Raw genomic sequence first — 16,309 nt, 5'->3', positions numbered from 1 at the left:
AGTCCAGCATGTGTTTGTCCTCTAGGAAGTTACAGATCTCTTATGCTGTCTCACAACTACTTTGTGAAGAGTTAACCCCAACACACACAAGAACTCCAGATCTTGGAATCCTGTTCCTAGCTTTCCTTGCACCAGTGATTACAGAGGTTTTTATACCCTCCTAAAACCTCCCAATGGGGAGTGGTTTTCCTCATTATCACACTGACACTATTCTGATATGACAAGGCAGACATTCCACTAGACCTTGCCTTGTCATATCAGAATAGTGTCAGTGTGATAATGAGGAAGCATATTTGTAAAGAGCAGGGCTACCTTTTTAGAGGCAAACATGGACACTCCTCTATATCCTGTCCCCCACAAAACAAAGCTATTGTGCATTTCTTTTGAACAAATGCTTTCAAAACATAGGAAGGAAAAAGCATGTTAAACATCAACAAATTTAACATGTAGGTGCCATTTTTGTGTATCACGTCTCAATTCTCTTAGGTGCAGACTCAGGCTCTGATCTACTATAGAATTACTTAGCCTTTCAGGCTCCTCTTTGCTTCCCTTGCAACGGAACTCATAAGTTAACTCACATTAACCTTAGCAATGGGCACACCCCTCAAACCCATGCCCTTTATTCCACAGAGAACTCAACACTAAGTAGACAAGTGCAAGGTGGGCATCGTTCCACTAGAATGATTGCATGGGTGACAGTAATAATTAAATCCTCTTTGGTTCTTCACTTCTCCAGCACCTTTCTTCAGGATACCTTCATATTGGACATTCTGGCTTATAGATCCAGGCACCTGAAAAAAAAAACCTAGACATATACTTCCTTTTTCAATCATCATTCTTCATTAGACTGGTTACGATTTGTAAAATGTTGTGATGGTGTCTCCAAATGATGGTATATAAAAACTGTCAAATAAATAAATACCAAGTCCAGTAAAGAAAAGTCCATGTTAAACAGGCACCATTTCGTTTTGTATCAAGATCAGACCACCTGGAAAATAAGTTCAAATTAGGCAAACTGTGAAGGAGTGTATAGAAAACTCCCTCAGACTACCTTAAAGGACCAGGCACAGCTGTCTCTCCCAATCTTCCTTAAGATTGAGACCCACAGGGAATCCTGGATGAAAGGAGGAGTCCTTCAACAGAGTATAAGATCTTGGGCCCTAGAAGGGTTAAGTGGGTCCTAGGGAAAAGACAGAGTCCCACCATATGAGAAGACCTGCTACACTTAAGGTTTGAGACTGACATTTTTAAGACCTGCTATGTTTTAAGTTTGGGACGTGCCTGAAGCCACGTGAGCTGCCTCCAACTGATTGCTTTGCTTTGATTATTCTTTATTTGTTAGATACCGGAAGCCAAGTTGAGCTGTTTAAGTTGTTTGGCTTTGCTGGAAACTAAAGCTGTTTGTTTTCACTGTAAATAAACTACACTTAAGGAACAGCCTGAGTCTACTTCCCTTGTCCCTCTGGCTGCTGACAAGCTGCTATTGCTCGAGTTATCACACAGACATATTCATAAAAGAAAATGCAGATGAAGGCAAAATTATGAATGAACAACACATTTTTTATGATTATTTTAGATTTTTATAGAAATATATTTTTCCTTTTATGAATTTTTTTGGACATTTTTCAAGGTTTTGTAAATTTTTTCAATATTTTCTCATTTGTTTCTAAATAAAACTCAAAGTTTGTGCATAATCTAAAGTCCTTTAACTTTAGGGATCATAGTCCTTAAAATATGATGATCATCAGGTCTTTCATCCCTCTTCCATGGGAATATCATCTTTTTTTTTTTTTTTTTTTAGAACGTCCACTGTCCCAACTGAACCCATTTATTTAGTAATTGTCTAGGATTTACTTTAACCAGAACAGTCCTATCTTACTAACAGCAGGGAGCATCAACGCTAGTATCCTAGCTGCCATTTTCCTCCTAATCTGGAGAATCTGGAATACTCTAGAGCAGCAATTCTCAACCGGTGTGTCACCAAGCACCAGCAGGTATGTCATGTGCTACCCGCAACCGGTGGGGTGAAGATCAGAGCGCTCGCCATCACTGGAGACCAAGCCGGCGGGGGCCGAAGATGGAGCGCTGCTGCCACTGGAGATCAAGCCAGTGGGGCCTAAAGACTGTAGGCTGGCCGCCGTTGGAGACCAGGCTGGTGGGAGCCAAAGATCAGAGTGCTGCCGCCACCACCAGAGACCAGGCCAGCAGGGGACGAAGATTGGAGTGCTGCCGCTGCTGCCGAAAACTAGACCAGCAGGGGCCTAAGATCGGAGCACTGGCCGCCACCGGAGACCAGGCCAGCGAGGCCCAAAGGCCGCCATTGGAGACCAAGCTGGCAGGTTCCAAAGATCGGGGTGCTGCCGCCGCAGCCAGAGACCAGGCCAGCAGGGCTGAAGATTGGAGCGCTGCCGCCGCTGCCAGAAACTAGGCCATCAGGGGCCAAAGATCGGAGCACTGGCCGCCACCGGAGATCAGGCCAGCGGGGCTCGAAAATTGGAGCACTGCCACTGCCGGAGACCAGGCTGGTGGGGGCCGAAGACAGCTGTTCAGCTGGGGGCCAATATATGTGTGTGTGTGTGTATGGTGTGTATTTGAAATGGAGAGGGTACTTGTGTGTATATGTGTGTGTGTGTGTGTGGTGTGTTTGAGAGGGGAGAGGGTGCTTTAGTCTGTGTGTGTGCGTGAGAGAGAGAGAAAGCCTATGTGTGATTGAAAGCCTGTGAGAGAGAGAGAGAGTGCACATGTGTGATTGAAAGCCTGTATAAGTAAGAGAGCATTGTGTGATTGAGAGAGACTGGTCTGAGAGGTGAGGTGTGTAAATGTGAGAATGACTGATCAGGAGGTGACTGGTATGTGTGAGAGACAAAAACTGGTGTGTGTGTTGTGTGAGAGTGAGACAGAGATAGAGACTGGTTGTGGTCCCTAAGGAAGAGGACCATGAGGACAGCTTCAGCAGCTACTGCTGCTTCTGGCCTGCAAGGAAAAGGAGTAGGAGAACTGCTGGACAGGGTACGTGCAGGTGGCTTTTTAAGTTCATTTTTCTTGATTGTCTTTTTAATTATTGGGTATTATGTGATGTGTCTGCTGTTTTGAAATATTTTAGTGGTGTTTGGAGAATTTTTAATATTTTATAAGAGTTTTTAATTGTTAGATGCAGTTCTGTTCATCAGCACTTTTGAAACATGTATTCATATAGTTTTACAACTATAAAACTATGTGGGGATCTATAGCAGCTTGGCTTTTTCTGTTTCCCTATTTGGAGGTGTATTGGTGTTTAGGACCTGGTTTAATATTTGTAGTGTTGCCTTTTTATAGGTAGGGTTGATCCATTTGAGTGCATGCTGTAATATAGGTGTAACTTTGTGCAGATTAGTTTGTGTGCATTATTGCAAATCCTGGTACTATGTTAGGTGCTATTTCTGTTTCCATTTCTCCAGTTTTCTACTGCATGCAGAGTGGCTTTTTTGGGTTTCCATTACAGTTTCTGTCTCCATATTTATAATTTGTGGTCTTTCTGTACTTGGTGAAGGTTGATTTTATGTGTGACCAAGATGAGGTATTTACCTAGCATGTAGGCTAGTAAAATACCTCACCTTAATTGCTGTGTTTTCACAGTAGGCGTATTGGTGGTGAACTGCTGTCTTTTATAAGTAGGGCTATTGTGCCTGGTAGTAGAGGAAGTTTGTGTTACTGTTATTGAGATAACATCAGAATATACTTTTTGAATGGTGAGTTATATGGGAATGTTCTAGTTCTGCTTTATACCCATTGCTGAGAGTCAGGGGTGGGGGTGATGTTCCTGTGGACGCAAAATGTACATTTACATTTAGCCTTGTGACAGTCATGTGTTCAGTGTGTCACGCATGTGAGAACTATCTATCAGGTGTGTTCTGACAGAAAAAAAGTTAAGAACCACTGCTCTAGAGCAGCACTTCTCAACCGGTGTGTCGCCATACACCGGCAGGTGTGTCGCATCCCCTGGTGTCCCAATACCCCGTTCTACTTTCCTTTTGCCTTTTTCCAGCCCCCGCGGGCCAATTGGAAGCCTCCTTTCTTCCTACCCCCATTGCCCAATGGGAAGCCTCCTTCATTCTGCCTGCCCCCATGCAGGCCAATCGGAAGCCTCCTCCCTATCAGTGGGAGTAGGAAGAAGAGAGGAAGTCTTTGATTGGTGGGTGAGGCAGGCATCAGAATGCCCGGGGGTGGGATGGGAGGAATAGAAGCTTTTGAACTCCGATGAAGCAAGGCCACGCGGTGAAGAGGAAACCCGACCCCTGACGAAGCAAAGCCGCCACGGGAGCCCATTCCCATGGCGGCAAAGAGGAAACCTGACCCCGACCAAGCAAGGTCTCCACAGCCCGTGGCAGGGAAGAGGAAAGGCCCTCCGGAGTAAAGTCGCGGCGGAACTGGAGCCCATCCCTGCAGTGAAGGAAGAAGTTTTGGTGAGAGCTGGTGCGTCTGTGTGTGAATGAGTGCCTGGCTGAGAGCTGATGCGTCTGTGTGTGAATGAGTGCCTGGCTGAGAGCTAGTGGTCTGTGTGTGAATGAGTGCCTGGCTGAGAGCTAGTGGTCTGTGTGTGAATGAGAGCCTGGCTGAGAGCTGGTGCGTCTGTGTCTGAATGAGTGCTTGCCTGAGAGCTGGTGCATCTGAGTGACAGTTTAAATCTGAAGTATTCTTTTTCTTAGAAAATCATGTTCAGCTTGTATTTTGATTATTTTGCAGGTTACAGAAGAACCCCAGGTCTGTGTGTGAATGAGTGCCTGGCTGAGTGCTGGTGCGTCTGTGTGTGAATGAGTGCCTGGCTGAGAGCTGGTGCGTCTGTGCGTGAATGAGTGCCTGGCTGAGAGCTGGTGCATCTGGGTGAGAGTTTAAATCTGAAGTATTCTTTTTCTTAGAAAATCATATTCAGCTTGTATTCTGATTATTTTGCAGGTTACAGAAGAACCCCAGGTCTGTGTGTGAATGAGTGCCTGGCTGAGTGCTGGTGCGTCTGTGTGTGAATGAGTGCCTGGCTGAGAGCTGGTGCGTCTGTGTGTGAATGAGTGCCTGGCTGAGAGCTGGTGCGTCTGTGTGTGAATGAGTGCCTGGCTGAGTGCTGGTGCGTCTGTGTGTGAATGAGTGCCTGGCTGAGTGCTGGTGCGTCTGTGCGTGAATGAGTGCCTGGCTGAGTGCTGGTGCGTCTGTGCGTGAATGAGTGCCTGGCTGAGAGCTGGTGCGTCTGTGCGTGAATGAGTGCCTGGCTGAGTGCTGGTGCGTCTGTGTGTGAATGAGTGCCTGGCTGAGAGCTGGTGCATCTGTGTGTGAATGAGTGCCTGGCTGAGAGCTGGTGCATCTGGGTGAGAGTTTAAATCTGAAGTATTATTTTTCTTAGAAAATCATATTCAGCTTCTATTCTGATTATTTTGCAGGTTACAGAAGAACCCCAGGTCTGTGTGTGAATGAGTGCCTGGCTGAGAGCTAGTGCATCTGTGCGTGAATGAGTGCCAGGCTGAGAGCTGGTGCGTCTGTGTGTGAATGAGTGCCTGGCTGAGAGCTGGTGCGTCTGTGTGTGAATGAGTGCCTGGCTGAGTGCTGGTGCATCTGGGTGAGAGTTTAAATCTGAAGTATTCTTTTTCTTAGAAATTCATATTCAGCTTGTATTCTGATTATTTTGCACGTTGCAGAAGAACCCGAGGTCTGTATGTGAATGAGTGTCTGGCTGAGAGCTGCTGTGAATGGGTGCTTGGGTGACAGCTGATGTGTGTGGGTGTGAATGGATGCCTGGGTGAGAGCTTGTGTGTGTGGGTGTGAATGGATGCCTGGGTGAGAGCTTGTGTGTGTGGGTGTGAATGGGTGCCTGGATGAGAGCTTGTGTGTGTGGGTGTGAGTGGGTGCCTGGGTGAGAGTTGTGTGAGTGGGTGTGAATGGATGCCTGGGTGAGAGTTTGTGTGGGTGGGTGTGAATGGATGTCTGGGTGAGAGCTTGTGTGGGTAGGTGTGAATGGATGCCAGGGTGAGAGCTGGTGTGAATGGGTGCTTGGGTGAGAGCTTGTGGGAGTAGGAAGAAGGGAGGAAGCCTTTGATTGGCCGGTGAGGCAGGCATCAGAATGCCCGGGGGTGGGATGGGAGGAATAGAAGTTTTTGAACTCCGATGAAGCAAGGCCATGCGGTAAAGAGGAAACCCGACCCCTGACGAAGCAAAGCCACCATGGGAGCCCATTCCCATGGCAGCGAAGAGGAAACCCGACCCCGACCAAGCAAGGCCTCCACAGCCCGTGGCGGGGAAGAGGAAAGGCCCGCCGGAGTAAAGTCGCGGCGGAACTGGAGCCCATCCCTGCAGTGAAGGAAGAAGTTTTTGGTGAGAGCTGGTGCGTCTGTGTGTGAATGAGTGCCTGGCTGAGAGCTGGTGCGTCTGTGTGTGAATGAGTGCCTGGCTGAGTGCTGGTGCGTCTGTGTGTGAATGAGTGCCTGGCTGAGAGCTGGTGCATCTGGGTGAGAGTTTAAATCTGAAGTATTCTTTTTCTTAGAAAATCATATTCAGCCTGTATTCTGATTATTTTGCACATTACAGAAGAACCCCAGGTCTGTGTGTGAATGACTGCCTGGCTGAGAGCTGCTGTGAATGGGTGCTTGGGTGAGAGCTGGAGTGTGTGGGTGTGAATGGATGCCTGGGTGAGAGCTTGTGTGTGTGTGTGTGTGTGTGTGTGTGTGAATGGATGCCTGGGTGAGAGCTTGTGTGTGTGGGTGTGAGTGGGTGCCTGGATTAGAGCTTGTGTGTGTGGGTGTGAATGGGTGTCTGGGTGAGAGCTTGTGTGTGTGGGTGTGAATGGATGCCTTGGTGAGAGTTGTGTGTGTGGGTGTGAATGGATGCGTGGGTGGGTGTGAATGGATGTCTGGGTGAGAGCTTGTGTGGGTAGGTGTGAATGGGTGCCAGAGTGAGAGCTGCTGTGAATGGGTGCTTGGGTGAGAGCTTGTGTGTGTGGATATGAATGGAAGCCTAGGTGAGAGCTTGTGTCTGTGGGTATGAATGGATGCATGGGTGAGAGCTGGTGTGAATGGATGCTTGGGTGAGAGCTTGTGTCTGTGGGTGTGAATGGGTGCCAAGGTGAGAGCTTGTGTCTGTGGGTGTGAATGGATGCATGAGTGAGAGCTTGTGTGTGTGGATGTGAATGGATGCCTGGATGAGAGCTTGTGGATGTGAATGGATGCTGGGGTGAGAGCTGGTGTGAATGGGTGTGAGAGCATTTGTGTGTGATCGAGAGCTTGTATATAAGAGACCATGAGTGTAATTGAGAGAGAGACTGGTCAGGAAGATGACTGGTGTGAGAGAGAGACAGAGACTGGTCATGGGATCTAATTGGGGGGGGGGGGGGGGGTGTGCGTGACTGGTTGTGGGTGCTAAGGAAGAGGACTGTGAGGACAGAGCTTCAGCAGCCCTTGCTGCTTCTGGTGAGTGCTATTGGCCTGGAAGGGAAAGGAGTAGGAGAGTTGCTGGAGAGAGTAAGTAAAGGTGGCTTTTTAAGATTATTTTTCTTGATTGACTGCCATTTTAATTATTGGGTATTATACGATGTCTGCTGTTTTGAAATATTTATTGATATTTGGACATGTTTTAATAATTTTTATGAGTTTTTAATTGTTGGATATTATTCTGTTCAGCAGCTGTTTTGTAACATTTTTAGTATAGCTTTACAGTTATTTCTGTGTGGGGCTCTATAGCAGCTTGGCTTATTCTGTTTTCCCAATAGGAAATGTATTACTGTAGGGCCTGGTTTAATAGTTGTATTTCTTAGATAGGGTTGTTACTGTTTGAGTGTGTTCCATAATGCAGGTGTAACTTTGTGCGGGTTAGTTTGTGTGCATTATTGCAAATCCTGAAAGTCTGTTAGGTGCTATATTTCTTTTTCCATTTCTCCAGATTCGCACTGCATGCAGAGTGGCTTTTTTGGTTTTCCATTCCAGTTTCTGTCTCCATATTTATAATTTGTGGTTTTTCTGTACTTGGTGAAGGTCCGTTCTGGGTGTGTGAACAAGGTGAGGTATTTAACTAGCATGTAGGCATTTGTATCAATCTTATTTGTTGTGTTTTCTCAATAGGATATGCATTAGTGGTAAATTACTGTCTTTTCATAAGGAAGGCTATTGTGCTTGGTAGTAAAGGGAGTTTGTTTTGCTTTTACTGAGATGTCATCAGAACCAGAATATCTTTTTTTGTATGGCGAGTTGTACAGGGTAATGCCCTAGATCTGCTCTGCACTCATTGCTGGGGATTGAGGGGATTCCTGCGGATGCAGAGTGCATGTTTACATTTAGCCCCGTGATGGTCACATGTTCAGTGCATCAGGCATGTGAGAACCATCTGTCAGGTGTGTCCGGCCAAAAAAAGGTTGAGAATCACTGCTCTAGAGAGTCATCTCAAACAAGCACACCTCTGGACTAATGCACCAGGCACCAATGGAGCACCTGCAAGAAAGCACAGACAATAAAGGACAACATTCAAACAAGCCCTTTGCTAAAATGCATCTTTGCACCAGTGTCACTTTTCTTCAACTCCTTCACCTGAACCCCAGGCAGCCTACCTTCCATCCAAAGGAAGAAAGGACCCTTGAGAAAATATTAAGGGTCCACAAGCACAGATCATTTGGGGCTTTGCTTATTGTTGCGATTATGGATTTAACAAGAAGAAAATTGTACTGTGAGTTCCATTCATTTCTATTGAATAATATGAATAGTAAACTTTTATTTTAACCCCCTACTTGAGAATCCAGCCTGTTACAGAAACATTAGGATGTTACAGAGACACAAGAGTTTTACTAACACCCAGAGAAAAGAAACTGACATTATGCCTTGAGCCCTGGAGGTTTATCCTCCTGCTATCACTCACTGCCTTTTTTGAGAATCCACACCAGGGTTTAGTAGGACTGTGCCTCCTACCTTCATAGTTACCCCAAGAAGAGGGGGGGGGGGGGGCTGTGTTTTTTATTTTATTTTATTTAGAATTTTTTTATATACCGACAGCTGTTTGCACATCGTATGGGTTTATGGTTTTTCTGCCTAATTAGCCACTTCTGTATCAGGTATGAGCTGTAGAAAACAATTATTACTCTGTCTTGTCCACAGAATGAGAGATACATCTACACGGGTTCAGTCTCCGGGGTGGTTCAGATTCCTGTTGCATTCTGTGATAAGCATGGAACCTGCGTAGATTGTGTATTAGCCAAGGATCCCTACTGTGCATGGAATCCACGTGAATTGTCCTGTGTTAATATTCTTCAGAAAGGAAACACTGATAGGTAATGGGACTTAGTCATCTCATCATAAATAAAAGTATTCTTTTTCTTAGAAAATCATGTTCAGCTTGTATTCTGATTATTTTGCAGGAATTTGATTCAGAAGTTCGATGGCGATGCTTCTGTTTGCATTGGTAAGCTAATGTCTTTTATGTACAGTATATTTAAGTATACTGTTGACAAGCAGAGTACATATATAAATCTTAAATCTCTAGGCACTAAACCCTAGGAAGGATAATTTTATAGCATTGTGCCTAACATGCAGCAAATATACACAAAAGTTACAATAATTTTCAAAAGGAACTTACCTGCGTAATTTCTCTTGGAAAATTATTCCACTGAATGAAGCTTGAGAAGTTATACTTGCTTTTTTGGTGCATATATTTTTCTTAAATTTTACATGCATACTTTTGAAAATCCAAAAACATACATGTTAGTCCAAACTCCTCTCCAACTCCACTACACCCCCAAGAACTCTACACAGTCCAGATAACCTGTATATACATACCTGGGAGCTCTCCGGATTTGACCCAGAGACTCCGGAATTCGAATGGAATTGCTGTGTTTCTGGGCCAACACCTGCAATCTCCGGGTGTCCTGCTGCTGCTGCACTAGCGAAACTGCCAGGTTAGACCTGTTTCTAACATTGGACACTGAGGCGGGATGCCTCAGCAAAAAAGAGTAAAAGTCAAATGAATCATAGTCCCACATCCCGTGGTGTCTCGCGGAGGGAAAAAAGGGAAGAACGTGCCCAACTATTAAAAGTGAGGTATCCCATGATGTTTTTTTAGAAACAAAATGTATGCATTTGGGTTTTGGCTTTTTAGCAATTGGTCTCTATAATTATAAATAAAGGAAGATGAAAAGTTCTCAGTCTGTTCAAAGTAAAATACACTTCCGGCAAGAAGGAAGCACTAGCAGTCAAAAAACCATTAGTGTCCTTTAGCTCATCATTACAGACATGGCTTACACCTTTCCAGGAATATCTAGATGTTTATTAGTAAGGTATGCTTGGGAGGAAAGGGGGAGGGGAGGGGGCCGGCAGAGAACACTGTTCATGACCCTGTCGGCCACGAATTTCTGGATGTTATTAGTGGAAACGTGAGTGCACCCGGAACCTAAAGAGGGTTTCCCACGTAGCCAGTTCCTCACCAGCCTGCCTCACCTCCCTGGTCCAGGTGATGGAAACTCTAGCTTCAATCAGGATGTAATAGGGAGATGGACTCGGCTATGTGCTGCTGGGGCCTTTGGTAGGGTGCACCCATAGATTAATAGGTGTGGGGAAAAGGACAATCACAATTTCAAAAGTAGATTCTTTAAAAAAAAATTAAGAAAGGGGGTTAGGTAAGGGGAGAGCCAGTAGATGTGGGCTACCGTCTCATTGGCTTGACAGTGGGGGCATAGTATCGGTAAGTGCAAGACCGCTTCGAGTGTGCGACCTGTGCAGATGGCCCCATGCACTATGCCCCAGCTCAAATCCCCGCTGCGCTTGGCTATAGGTGCTTTGTAATGAGCCTTCCATTGTGGTCTTTCCTGACCCCAGATGACACTCCTCCATGCTGTGTCTGGGCGGGAGGAGCGGGCAATGTAGCGTACTGTGTATACTATGAAGAGGTAAATTGCTGTCCTTGGCATTGTCTCAAAATGTGCTGCAGGTAAATCCGCTGTTTACTCAGGCTCCTGAGCAGAGCAGGTTGAGCAGAGAGAGGAGTCTCTGATAATAGGGCTTATACACAGGTCCGAAGGAGGGGGCATGGAACTCTGGTGGGGACCTCCAACCTGCAGACCCCCTGATAAAGTGGAAATAAAAGTTGGTGCCCTGGCCTGGATGGAACTCGGTATTAAGGCAGATGGTAGGATGTATTTTGCTCTCGGCCGCCATGCCACTTCAGCCTGCTGCACCCATGTGTGTCGGTCATCCAACTGTGGTTGACCGGCATTTGTGGTTCCAGCTGAGGTGGGCCGACTGCATGCCTTAGGGGACTCCAACCTCCCCACACCCAGAGTGGGGATATGGAGAGGGGGTTCTTCTGGATAATCCTCCAAGGGGATAGCTGGCACTAGGACTTAAAAAAGGTCTTGATAAAACAGTGGCAGCATCGAGAGGTCACAAGCATACCCTCTCGCGTGGGTAAAAAGCCACCAACCATACTGCAACTTGCTCACCTGGCTGAAAAAGAAAATAATTAAATATCAACACCACCTGACCAGCGATATATAATTATGAATTAATCAAAAAAGGAACAACACTGTTCGATCGCTGTGTTGAAAATACTCTATAAATTCCAATTAATTAACTTATTGATGGCGTTTATAAACACATTTTACTTCTAAAAGAAGTAGTCTGGTGGTGGTCTGGGGGCGGGGACGGGGGCGGTTCCAAGTCCGGCACAGCGGCCGTGCCGGAGGTTTGCGCGCCGGCAGCTGGCCGGTGCGCGCAAGTTAGGCGTAACTCCATCAAATAAGGTGGGGGGAGGGATTTAGGTAAGGCCGGGGGGTGGATTAGATAGGGAAAGGGAGGGAAAGGTGGGGGGGGGGGATCCAAAAAAAGTTCCCTCCAAGGCCGCTCCAATTTTGGAGCGGCCTTGGAGGGAACGGGAAAAGCCATCGGGGCTCCCCTTGGGCTCGGCGCGCACAAGTTGCACAAGTGTGCACCCCCATGCACGTGCCGACCCCAGATTTTATAACATGCGCGCAGCTGCGCGCGCATGTTATAAAATCGAGCATAGATTTGTGCATGCCGGGTTGCGCGCACAAATCTACGCCCGCACATAAGTTTTAAAATCTGGCCCTTTTTGAGGCTGCTACAGTCATTGGAAGCAAGTCAGGTCAATTCTATCATGGTCACCATGGACATTAGCTCACTGTACACTAATATCCCGCAGCAAAGTACCCTTCAGATAGTTGCTCAAGTTTTGGCACAATGAACAACACCACATAGAATTAGAACAGAGTTATTAGAGTTGACAGAATTAGTGCTATTTCACAACTATTTTTGGTTTGGGCGTGACTGCTTTCAGCAGATACACGGGATACCAATGGGTTCCCCATTAGCACCAACTGTGGCGAACTTGTATGTTGCCAACTTTGAGGAGCATTACATCCTTCAATCCGATTGGTGGGTATATATCAAAAGCTGGCATCATTTTATTGATGATATCTTTTTCTTATGGACAGGTTCAGACCAACAATTACAGTCCTTTCTTGCATGGATCAACACAGTGGACAATCATCTTGAATTCACAGCACAGTTGTCTCGAGAGCATGTTACTTTCTTGGATGTAGCAGTAACTAGAATGAATGGACAGTTCCACACCACGGTACATCAAAAATCCACCGACAAGACAACCTATTAAAGTTTCTCAGTCACCATGCTTACAACTTTAAAACTGGCTTACCAGTAAGCCAGTTTTTTAGAATAAGAAGTATTTGTTCCACGGAAACAGAATTTGACAGTCAAGCCAATATACTGAAAGATAGATTCCGAGTTAGAGGATACCCTCAGAAGGCAATCCAGAGGGCATATAAAAGAGCTAAATTTAGTGACCGCCAACAACTACTGTCATATAAACCAAGAAAGGAAGCATCCCTTGAATACCAAGCACTCTGCAGACAAGTACAGGAGGTGGAGAAGACCCACGAATCGGGGGCCAAACCTGAACACCTCAGGGTCTACATGAGATAAGTGTGATCCACTCTGTTGAAGGCCTTCTCCTGGTCAAGAGACAAAAAAGCTACCAACAGGGCCTTCCTACTACAAAAATGAATCAGGTCCCAGACTAAAAAGATGTTATCAAAGATAGAGTGGCCTGGGTCCATGTAGAATTCATCCGGGTGAATCACCTGCTCAAGCACAGGTCCCAGCCTCAACGATAGCGCCTTGGCTATGATCTTGTAATCCATGCACAGTAACAAGACCGGGTGCCAGTACCGCAAGTCACGTGGATCCCCTATTTTGGGGAGCAGCGTTAATACTGCATGGTGACATAACAGCAGTAACTATCCGGTCTCTAGGCTATCTTCTAGCATCTGCAGGAGATCAGGTTCCAGTAGATCAAAAAGTGGCAGAAGAATTCTACCATCAGGCCGTTGATACCCAACATTTTGTTGTAAGGCATCCAGTTTGGGGCCACAGAAAGTTCTGCCAGACTCAAGGGCTTATCTAGCTTGTTTCTGCTGCCCTGGCTGATGGAGGGAAACCCCTTCCACAAGGCCATGCAGTTGTTGGGGTCAACTGGATCCAGACAGAAGAGGATCACGTAAAAGTCCCTAACTGCCACCCGAATCCTCTCTGGTTCCATGAATCGGGCCCTGTTGGCAATCACCAGGGTGGTGATTTGCTTCTAGGCATCCCTCCTCCAACTCATAGAAGAAATGCGAGATGCAATCTATCTCCTGAAGGAACTGGATTCGCAAACTCACATAGGTACCCTGACCTAGCTGCTCCTCGAGGTGATGGAGGGTGTGCTTCTTCTCCATATACTCGTTTCATAGATCCTGATCATTAACGTCAGAGCGCTCCGCTTCGAGCTCCAACACCTCCCCCAGTAGGTGCTCGATCATTCCGCTTCGCTTCCTGTTGACGCCCCTGGCATAATCTTGACAGAGCTTTTGAGGTGGACATTCCTCACGTCCCACCACTGACTTCGTGAGGCAAAGTCTGCTTCAAAGGTGCACCATTCCACACAGAACTCCAGGACTGCCTCCACGAGACCCTCCTCCTCCAATAAGGAGTTGTTGAAATGCCAGTGGATGACTTGAGGCCCGGCCGAGTTGAGCCTCACCTTCACGGACACCAGATGGTGATCCGAGAAGGCGCCGCCTCAATGGCATTCGAAAGGGCCTGTGACTTTAAGCATCCCGTGACTTAGAGCCAGTCAATCCGAGAGCGGATGATTTGTCCCTCCAGTAGTCGGACATAGGTGCCAGAGGTGGAATCAGCCAGGTCATGTATCTGCCAGACATCAGCCAGGGAGAAGTGGGTGACCATCTCCCCCAAGCATGCGACAGAGGCGGAATGTTTCTCTTGACCGCTGCAGTTGAGATCCTTGAGGGTGCTGTTAAAATCACCCCCAAGCACCACCTCCTCCATCACATCCAAGGTTTCCAATAGGGGCATACACATTGAACAAATGGATCGTGCAGCCTTTGACCCAGATCCGTAAGTGCAGCATCTGGCCTGGCATGACAGATCGGACTTTCAGTATGTCAGCCTGCAGGGACTATGTGAGCAGGGTGGCCATTCTCCTGGCAATTTTGGAGTGGCTAAAAAATGCCCCGCCATGCCACTCCAGGAGCCAATTGGGTTCACTCTCTGGAATGGAGTATATCTCCTGCAAGAGCCTTATGGAGTACCCTCCCCTCTGAAGAAAGGAGAGCACCCAGCTCCTGCGAAGACTGTCCCTACTGCCACTGGTGTTAAAGTTGCTAATAGTCAGAGCCATCCTCTGTCAAGATTTTGTTGCTGCAGTGCTGGCGAGTTTCAAGGGAAAACTGCCAGCTGCAAGTAGAACCTTTGGGCTCTCTTAACATACCTTGAGACTGTCGGTCCGCTCTTTTGAGGTGGTCCACCATGGCCTTCAAAGACTTGCGAAACTGGTCCATGTCGGGCCATCTCTCAAGAGCCTTGTCCAGTCTATTGCTCTTTCCGGTGTGCTTCTCCAGAAAGCAGTCCAGCTCGTGGAAGGGGATTAAATGGCATGAGCTCGCTTTGCCACTGGTCCTCTCTGGGGTGTCCAGAGCAGGGAGCTCTTCCTCAGAAGAGTATGGGGAGAGCCTACCTACTGTTGGCTTTACAAGATCCATCCATTGCCCTCATTTATCTTCCATGTGCCCTCCCCCTGGGAGCCACTGAGCCAGACCAGGAATGGCTTGGAGACTGGTCATGTCCATGGCCTTGGCAAACTGTTAGGTGTGAGGACCCTTGAGCCAGGATGAGGGTTGGAACCACTACTGAGGGACAGCTCCCAGTGGTCCTCATCGCCAGGAGGCAGTACTGGTGGAGAAGACCCAGCTGGAGCTTCACCTATACCAGCCCTTGTTCCCCTCAGGTTGAGCCCTTGGGTGCTGGGGCCGGCAGAACTTAGGTGCAGGTTTTCTCTCGACGAGGGTCCAAGACGCAAAGAGGTGGCATCAGGAGGTCCAGGTCGAGGCAGGTGGAAGTCGGAGGAGGCCGTGGACAAACCAGGAGTTAGGGCAGGCAGCGTACGAGGAGACAAGCCAAAGGTCAGGACGGGCAGCGGACAAACAGAGTCAGAAAGCTAAGCTGAGGTCAGAACCAGGAGGACAGCCTGAGGAGCAGGGACTCGGGGTCAGGAACATGTAGGAACTCAGGATTAGGAACAAGCAGGAACACAAGAACGCAGCAACAACACACTCTCACGAGTAGGACCTGTTGCCAAGGCAAGGTGCAGGAAGCCGATGCGGCCTTAAATAGTTCTGATCTGTGATGTCATCCTTGGGGTCTGGGCCAAGGTTTTCCGCTGTGGCTCCTTTAAGTAGGGACGATCGCCGTGCACGTGCCTAGGAGAACGCACGGAGAGAAGAAGTCGGTGGCATCTGGTGCTGTGTGGGAGAGATGCTGTTGCTGGATTTGGTATCTGGCTGCCCCAGGCCATCGAGGAGGGAGTCCGGGTCGAGTGCCTGCTGGTGCGGGTAAGGGGGACCGGCTGCGGGTTGCTTTGGCTGGGATTCCCAACAGTGCAGGGAGGAAAGGGAGAGGATTAACCCCCAAGGATTCTGTTGGTGGATGTTCGGCATCTCTTGTTCCCGAGTTATGCATAGGCAGGAGAGCTCTGAAATCTATTTCTGAGGGTATCTCCTCTCCCCATCCTGGAGGCAATGCATATGGGGATAACATGAAATCCCAATCTAACTGGTCCATCCCCATTGTTAAAATATTGCTGCTACTTTCCTTTTCCATCCCCATCCGAATATGGGTTGGGCATTGCTTCCTACAGCCCTTGGGTATTTTTGCCTGCTCTGTCTCCGATCCTCTTTTTTCCCTCTTGCCAAGGCACACTTTCTCAGCAGCAGGAGGAA

General features: G+C 47.5%; 1 protein-coding gene across 1 annotated transcript in view; it reads left to right on the top strand.

Moving 5' to 3' along the window:
- The window catches only part of LOC115099407 (semaphorin-4D-like), a 167,024-nt gene that overhangs the window by 128,495 nt on the left and 22,220 nt on the right, over window positions 1-16,309 (top strand). The window contains exons 10-11 of the mRNA XM_029617038.1: window positions 9,099-9,271; window positions 9,359-9,402. Coding sequence (XP_029472898.1) covers window positions 9,099-9,271; window positions 9,359-9,402 — 217 coding nt within the window. The remainder of the gene's footprint in view (window positions 1-9,098; window positions 9,272-9,358; window positions 9,403-16,309) is intronic.

Source organism: Rhinatrema bivittatum, chromosome 1 (genome assembly GCF_901001135.1).
Source record: "Rhinatrema bivittatum chromosome 1, aRhiBiv1.1, whole genome shotgun sequence".
Taxonomy (NCBI): Eukaryota; Metazoa; Chordata; class Amphibia; order Gymnophiona; family Rhinatrematidae; genus Rhinatrema; species Rhinatrema bivittatum.
Note: the sequence above shows the minus strand (reverse complement) of the source record. Positions and strands in the feature narration are given on the sequence as shown.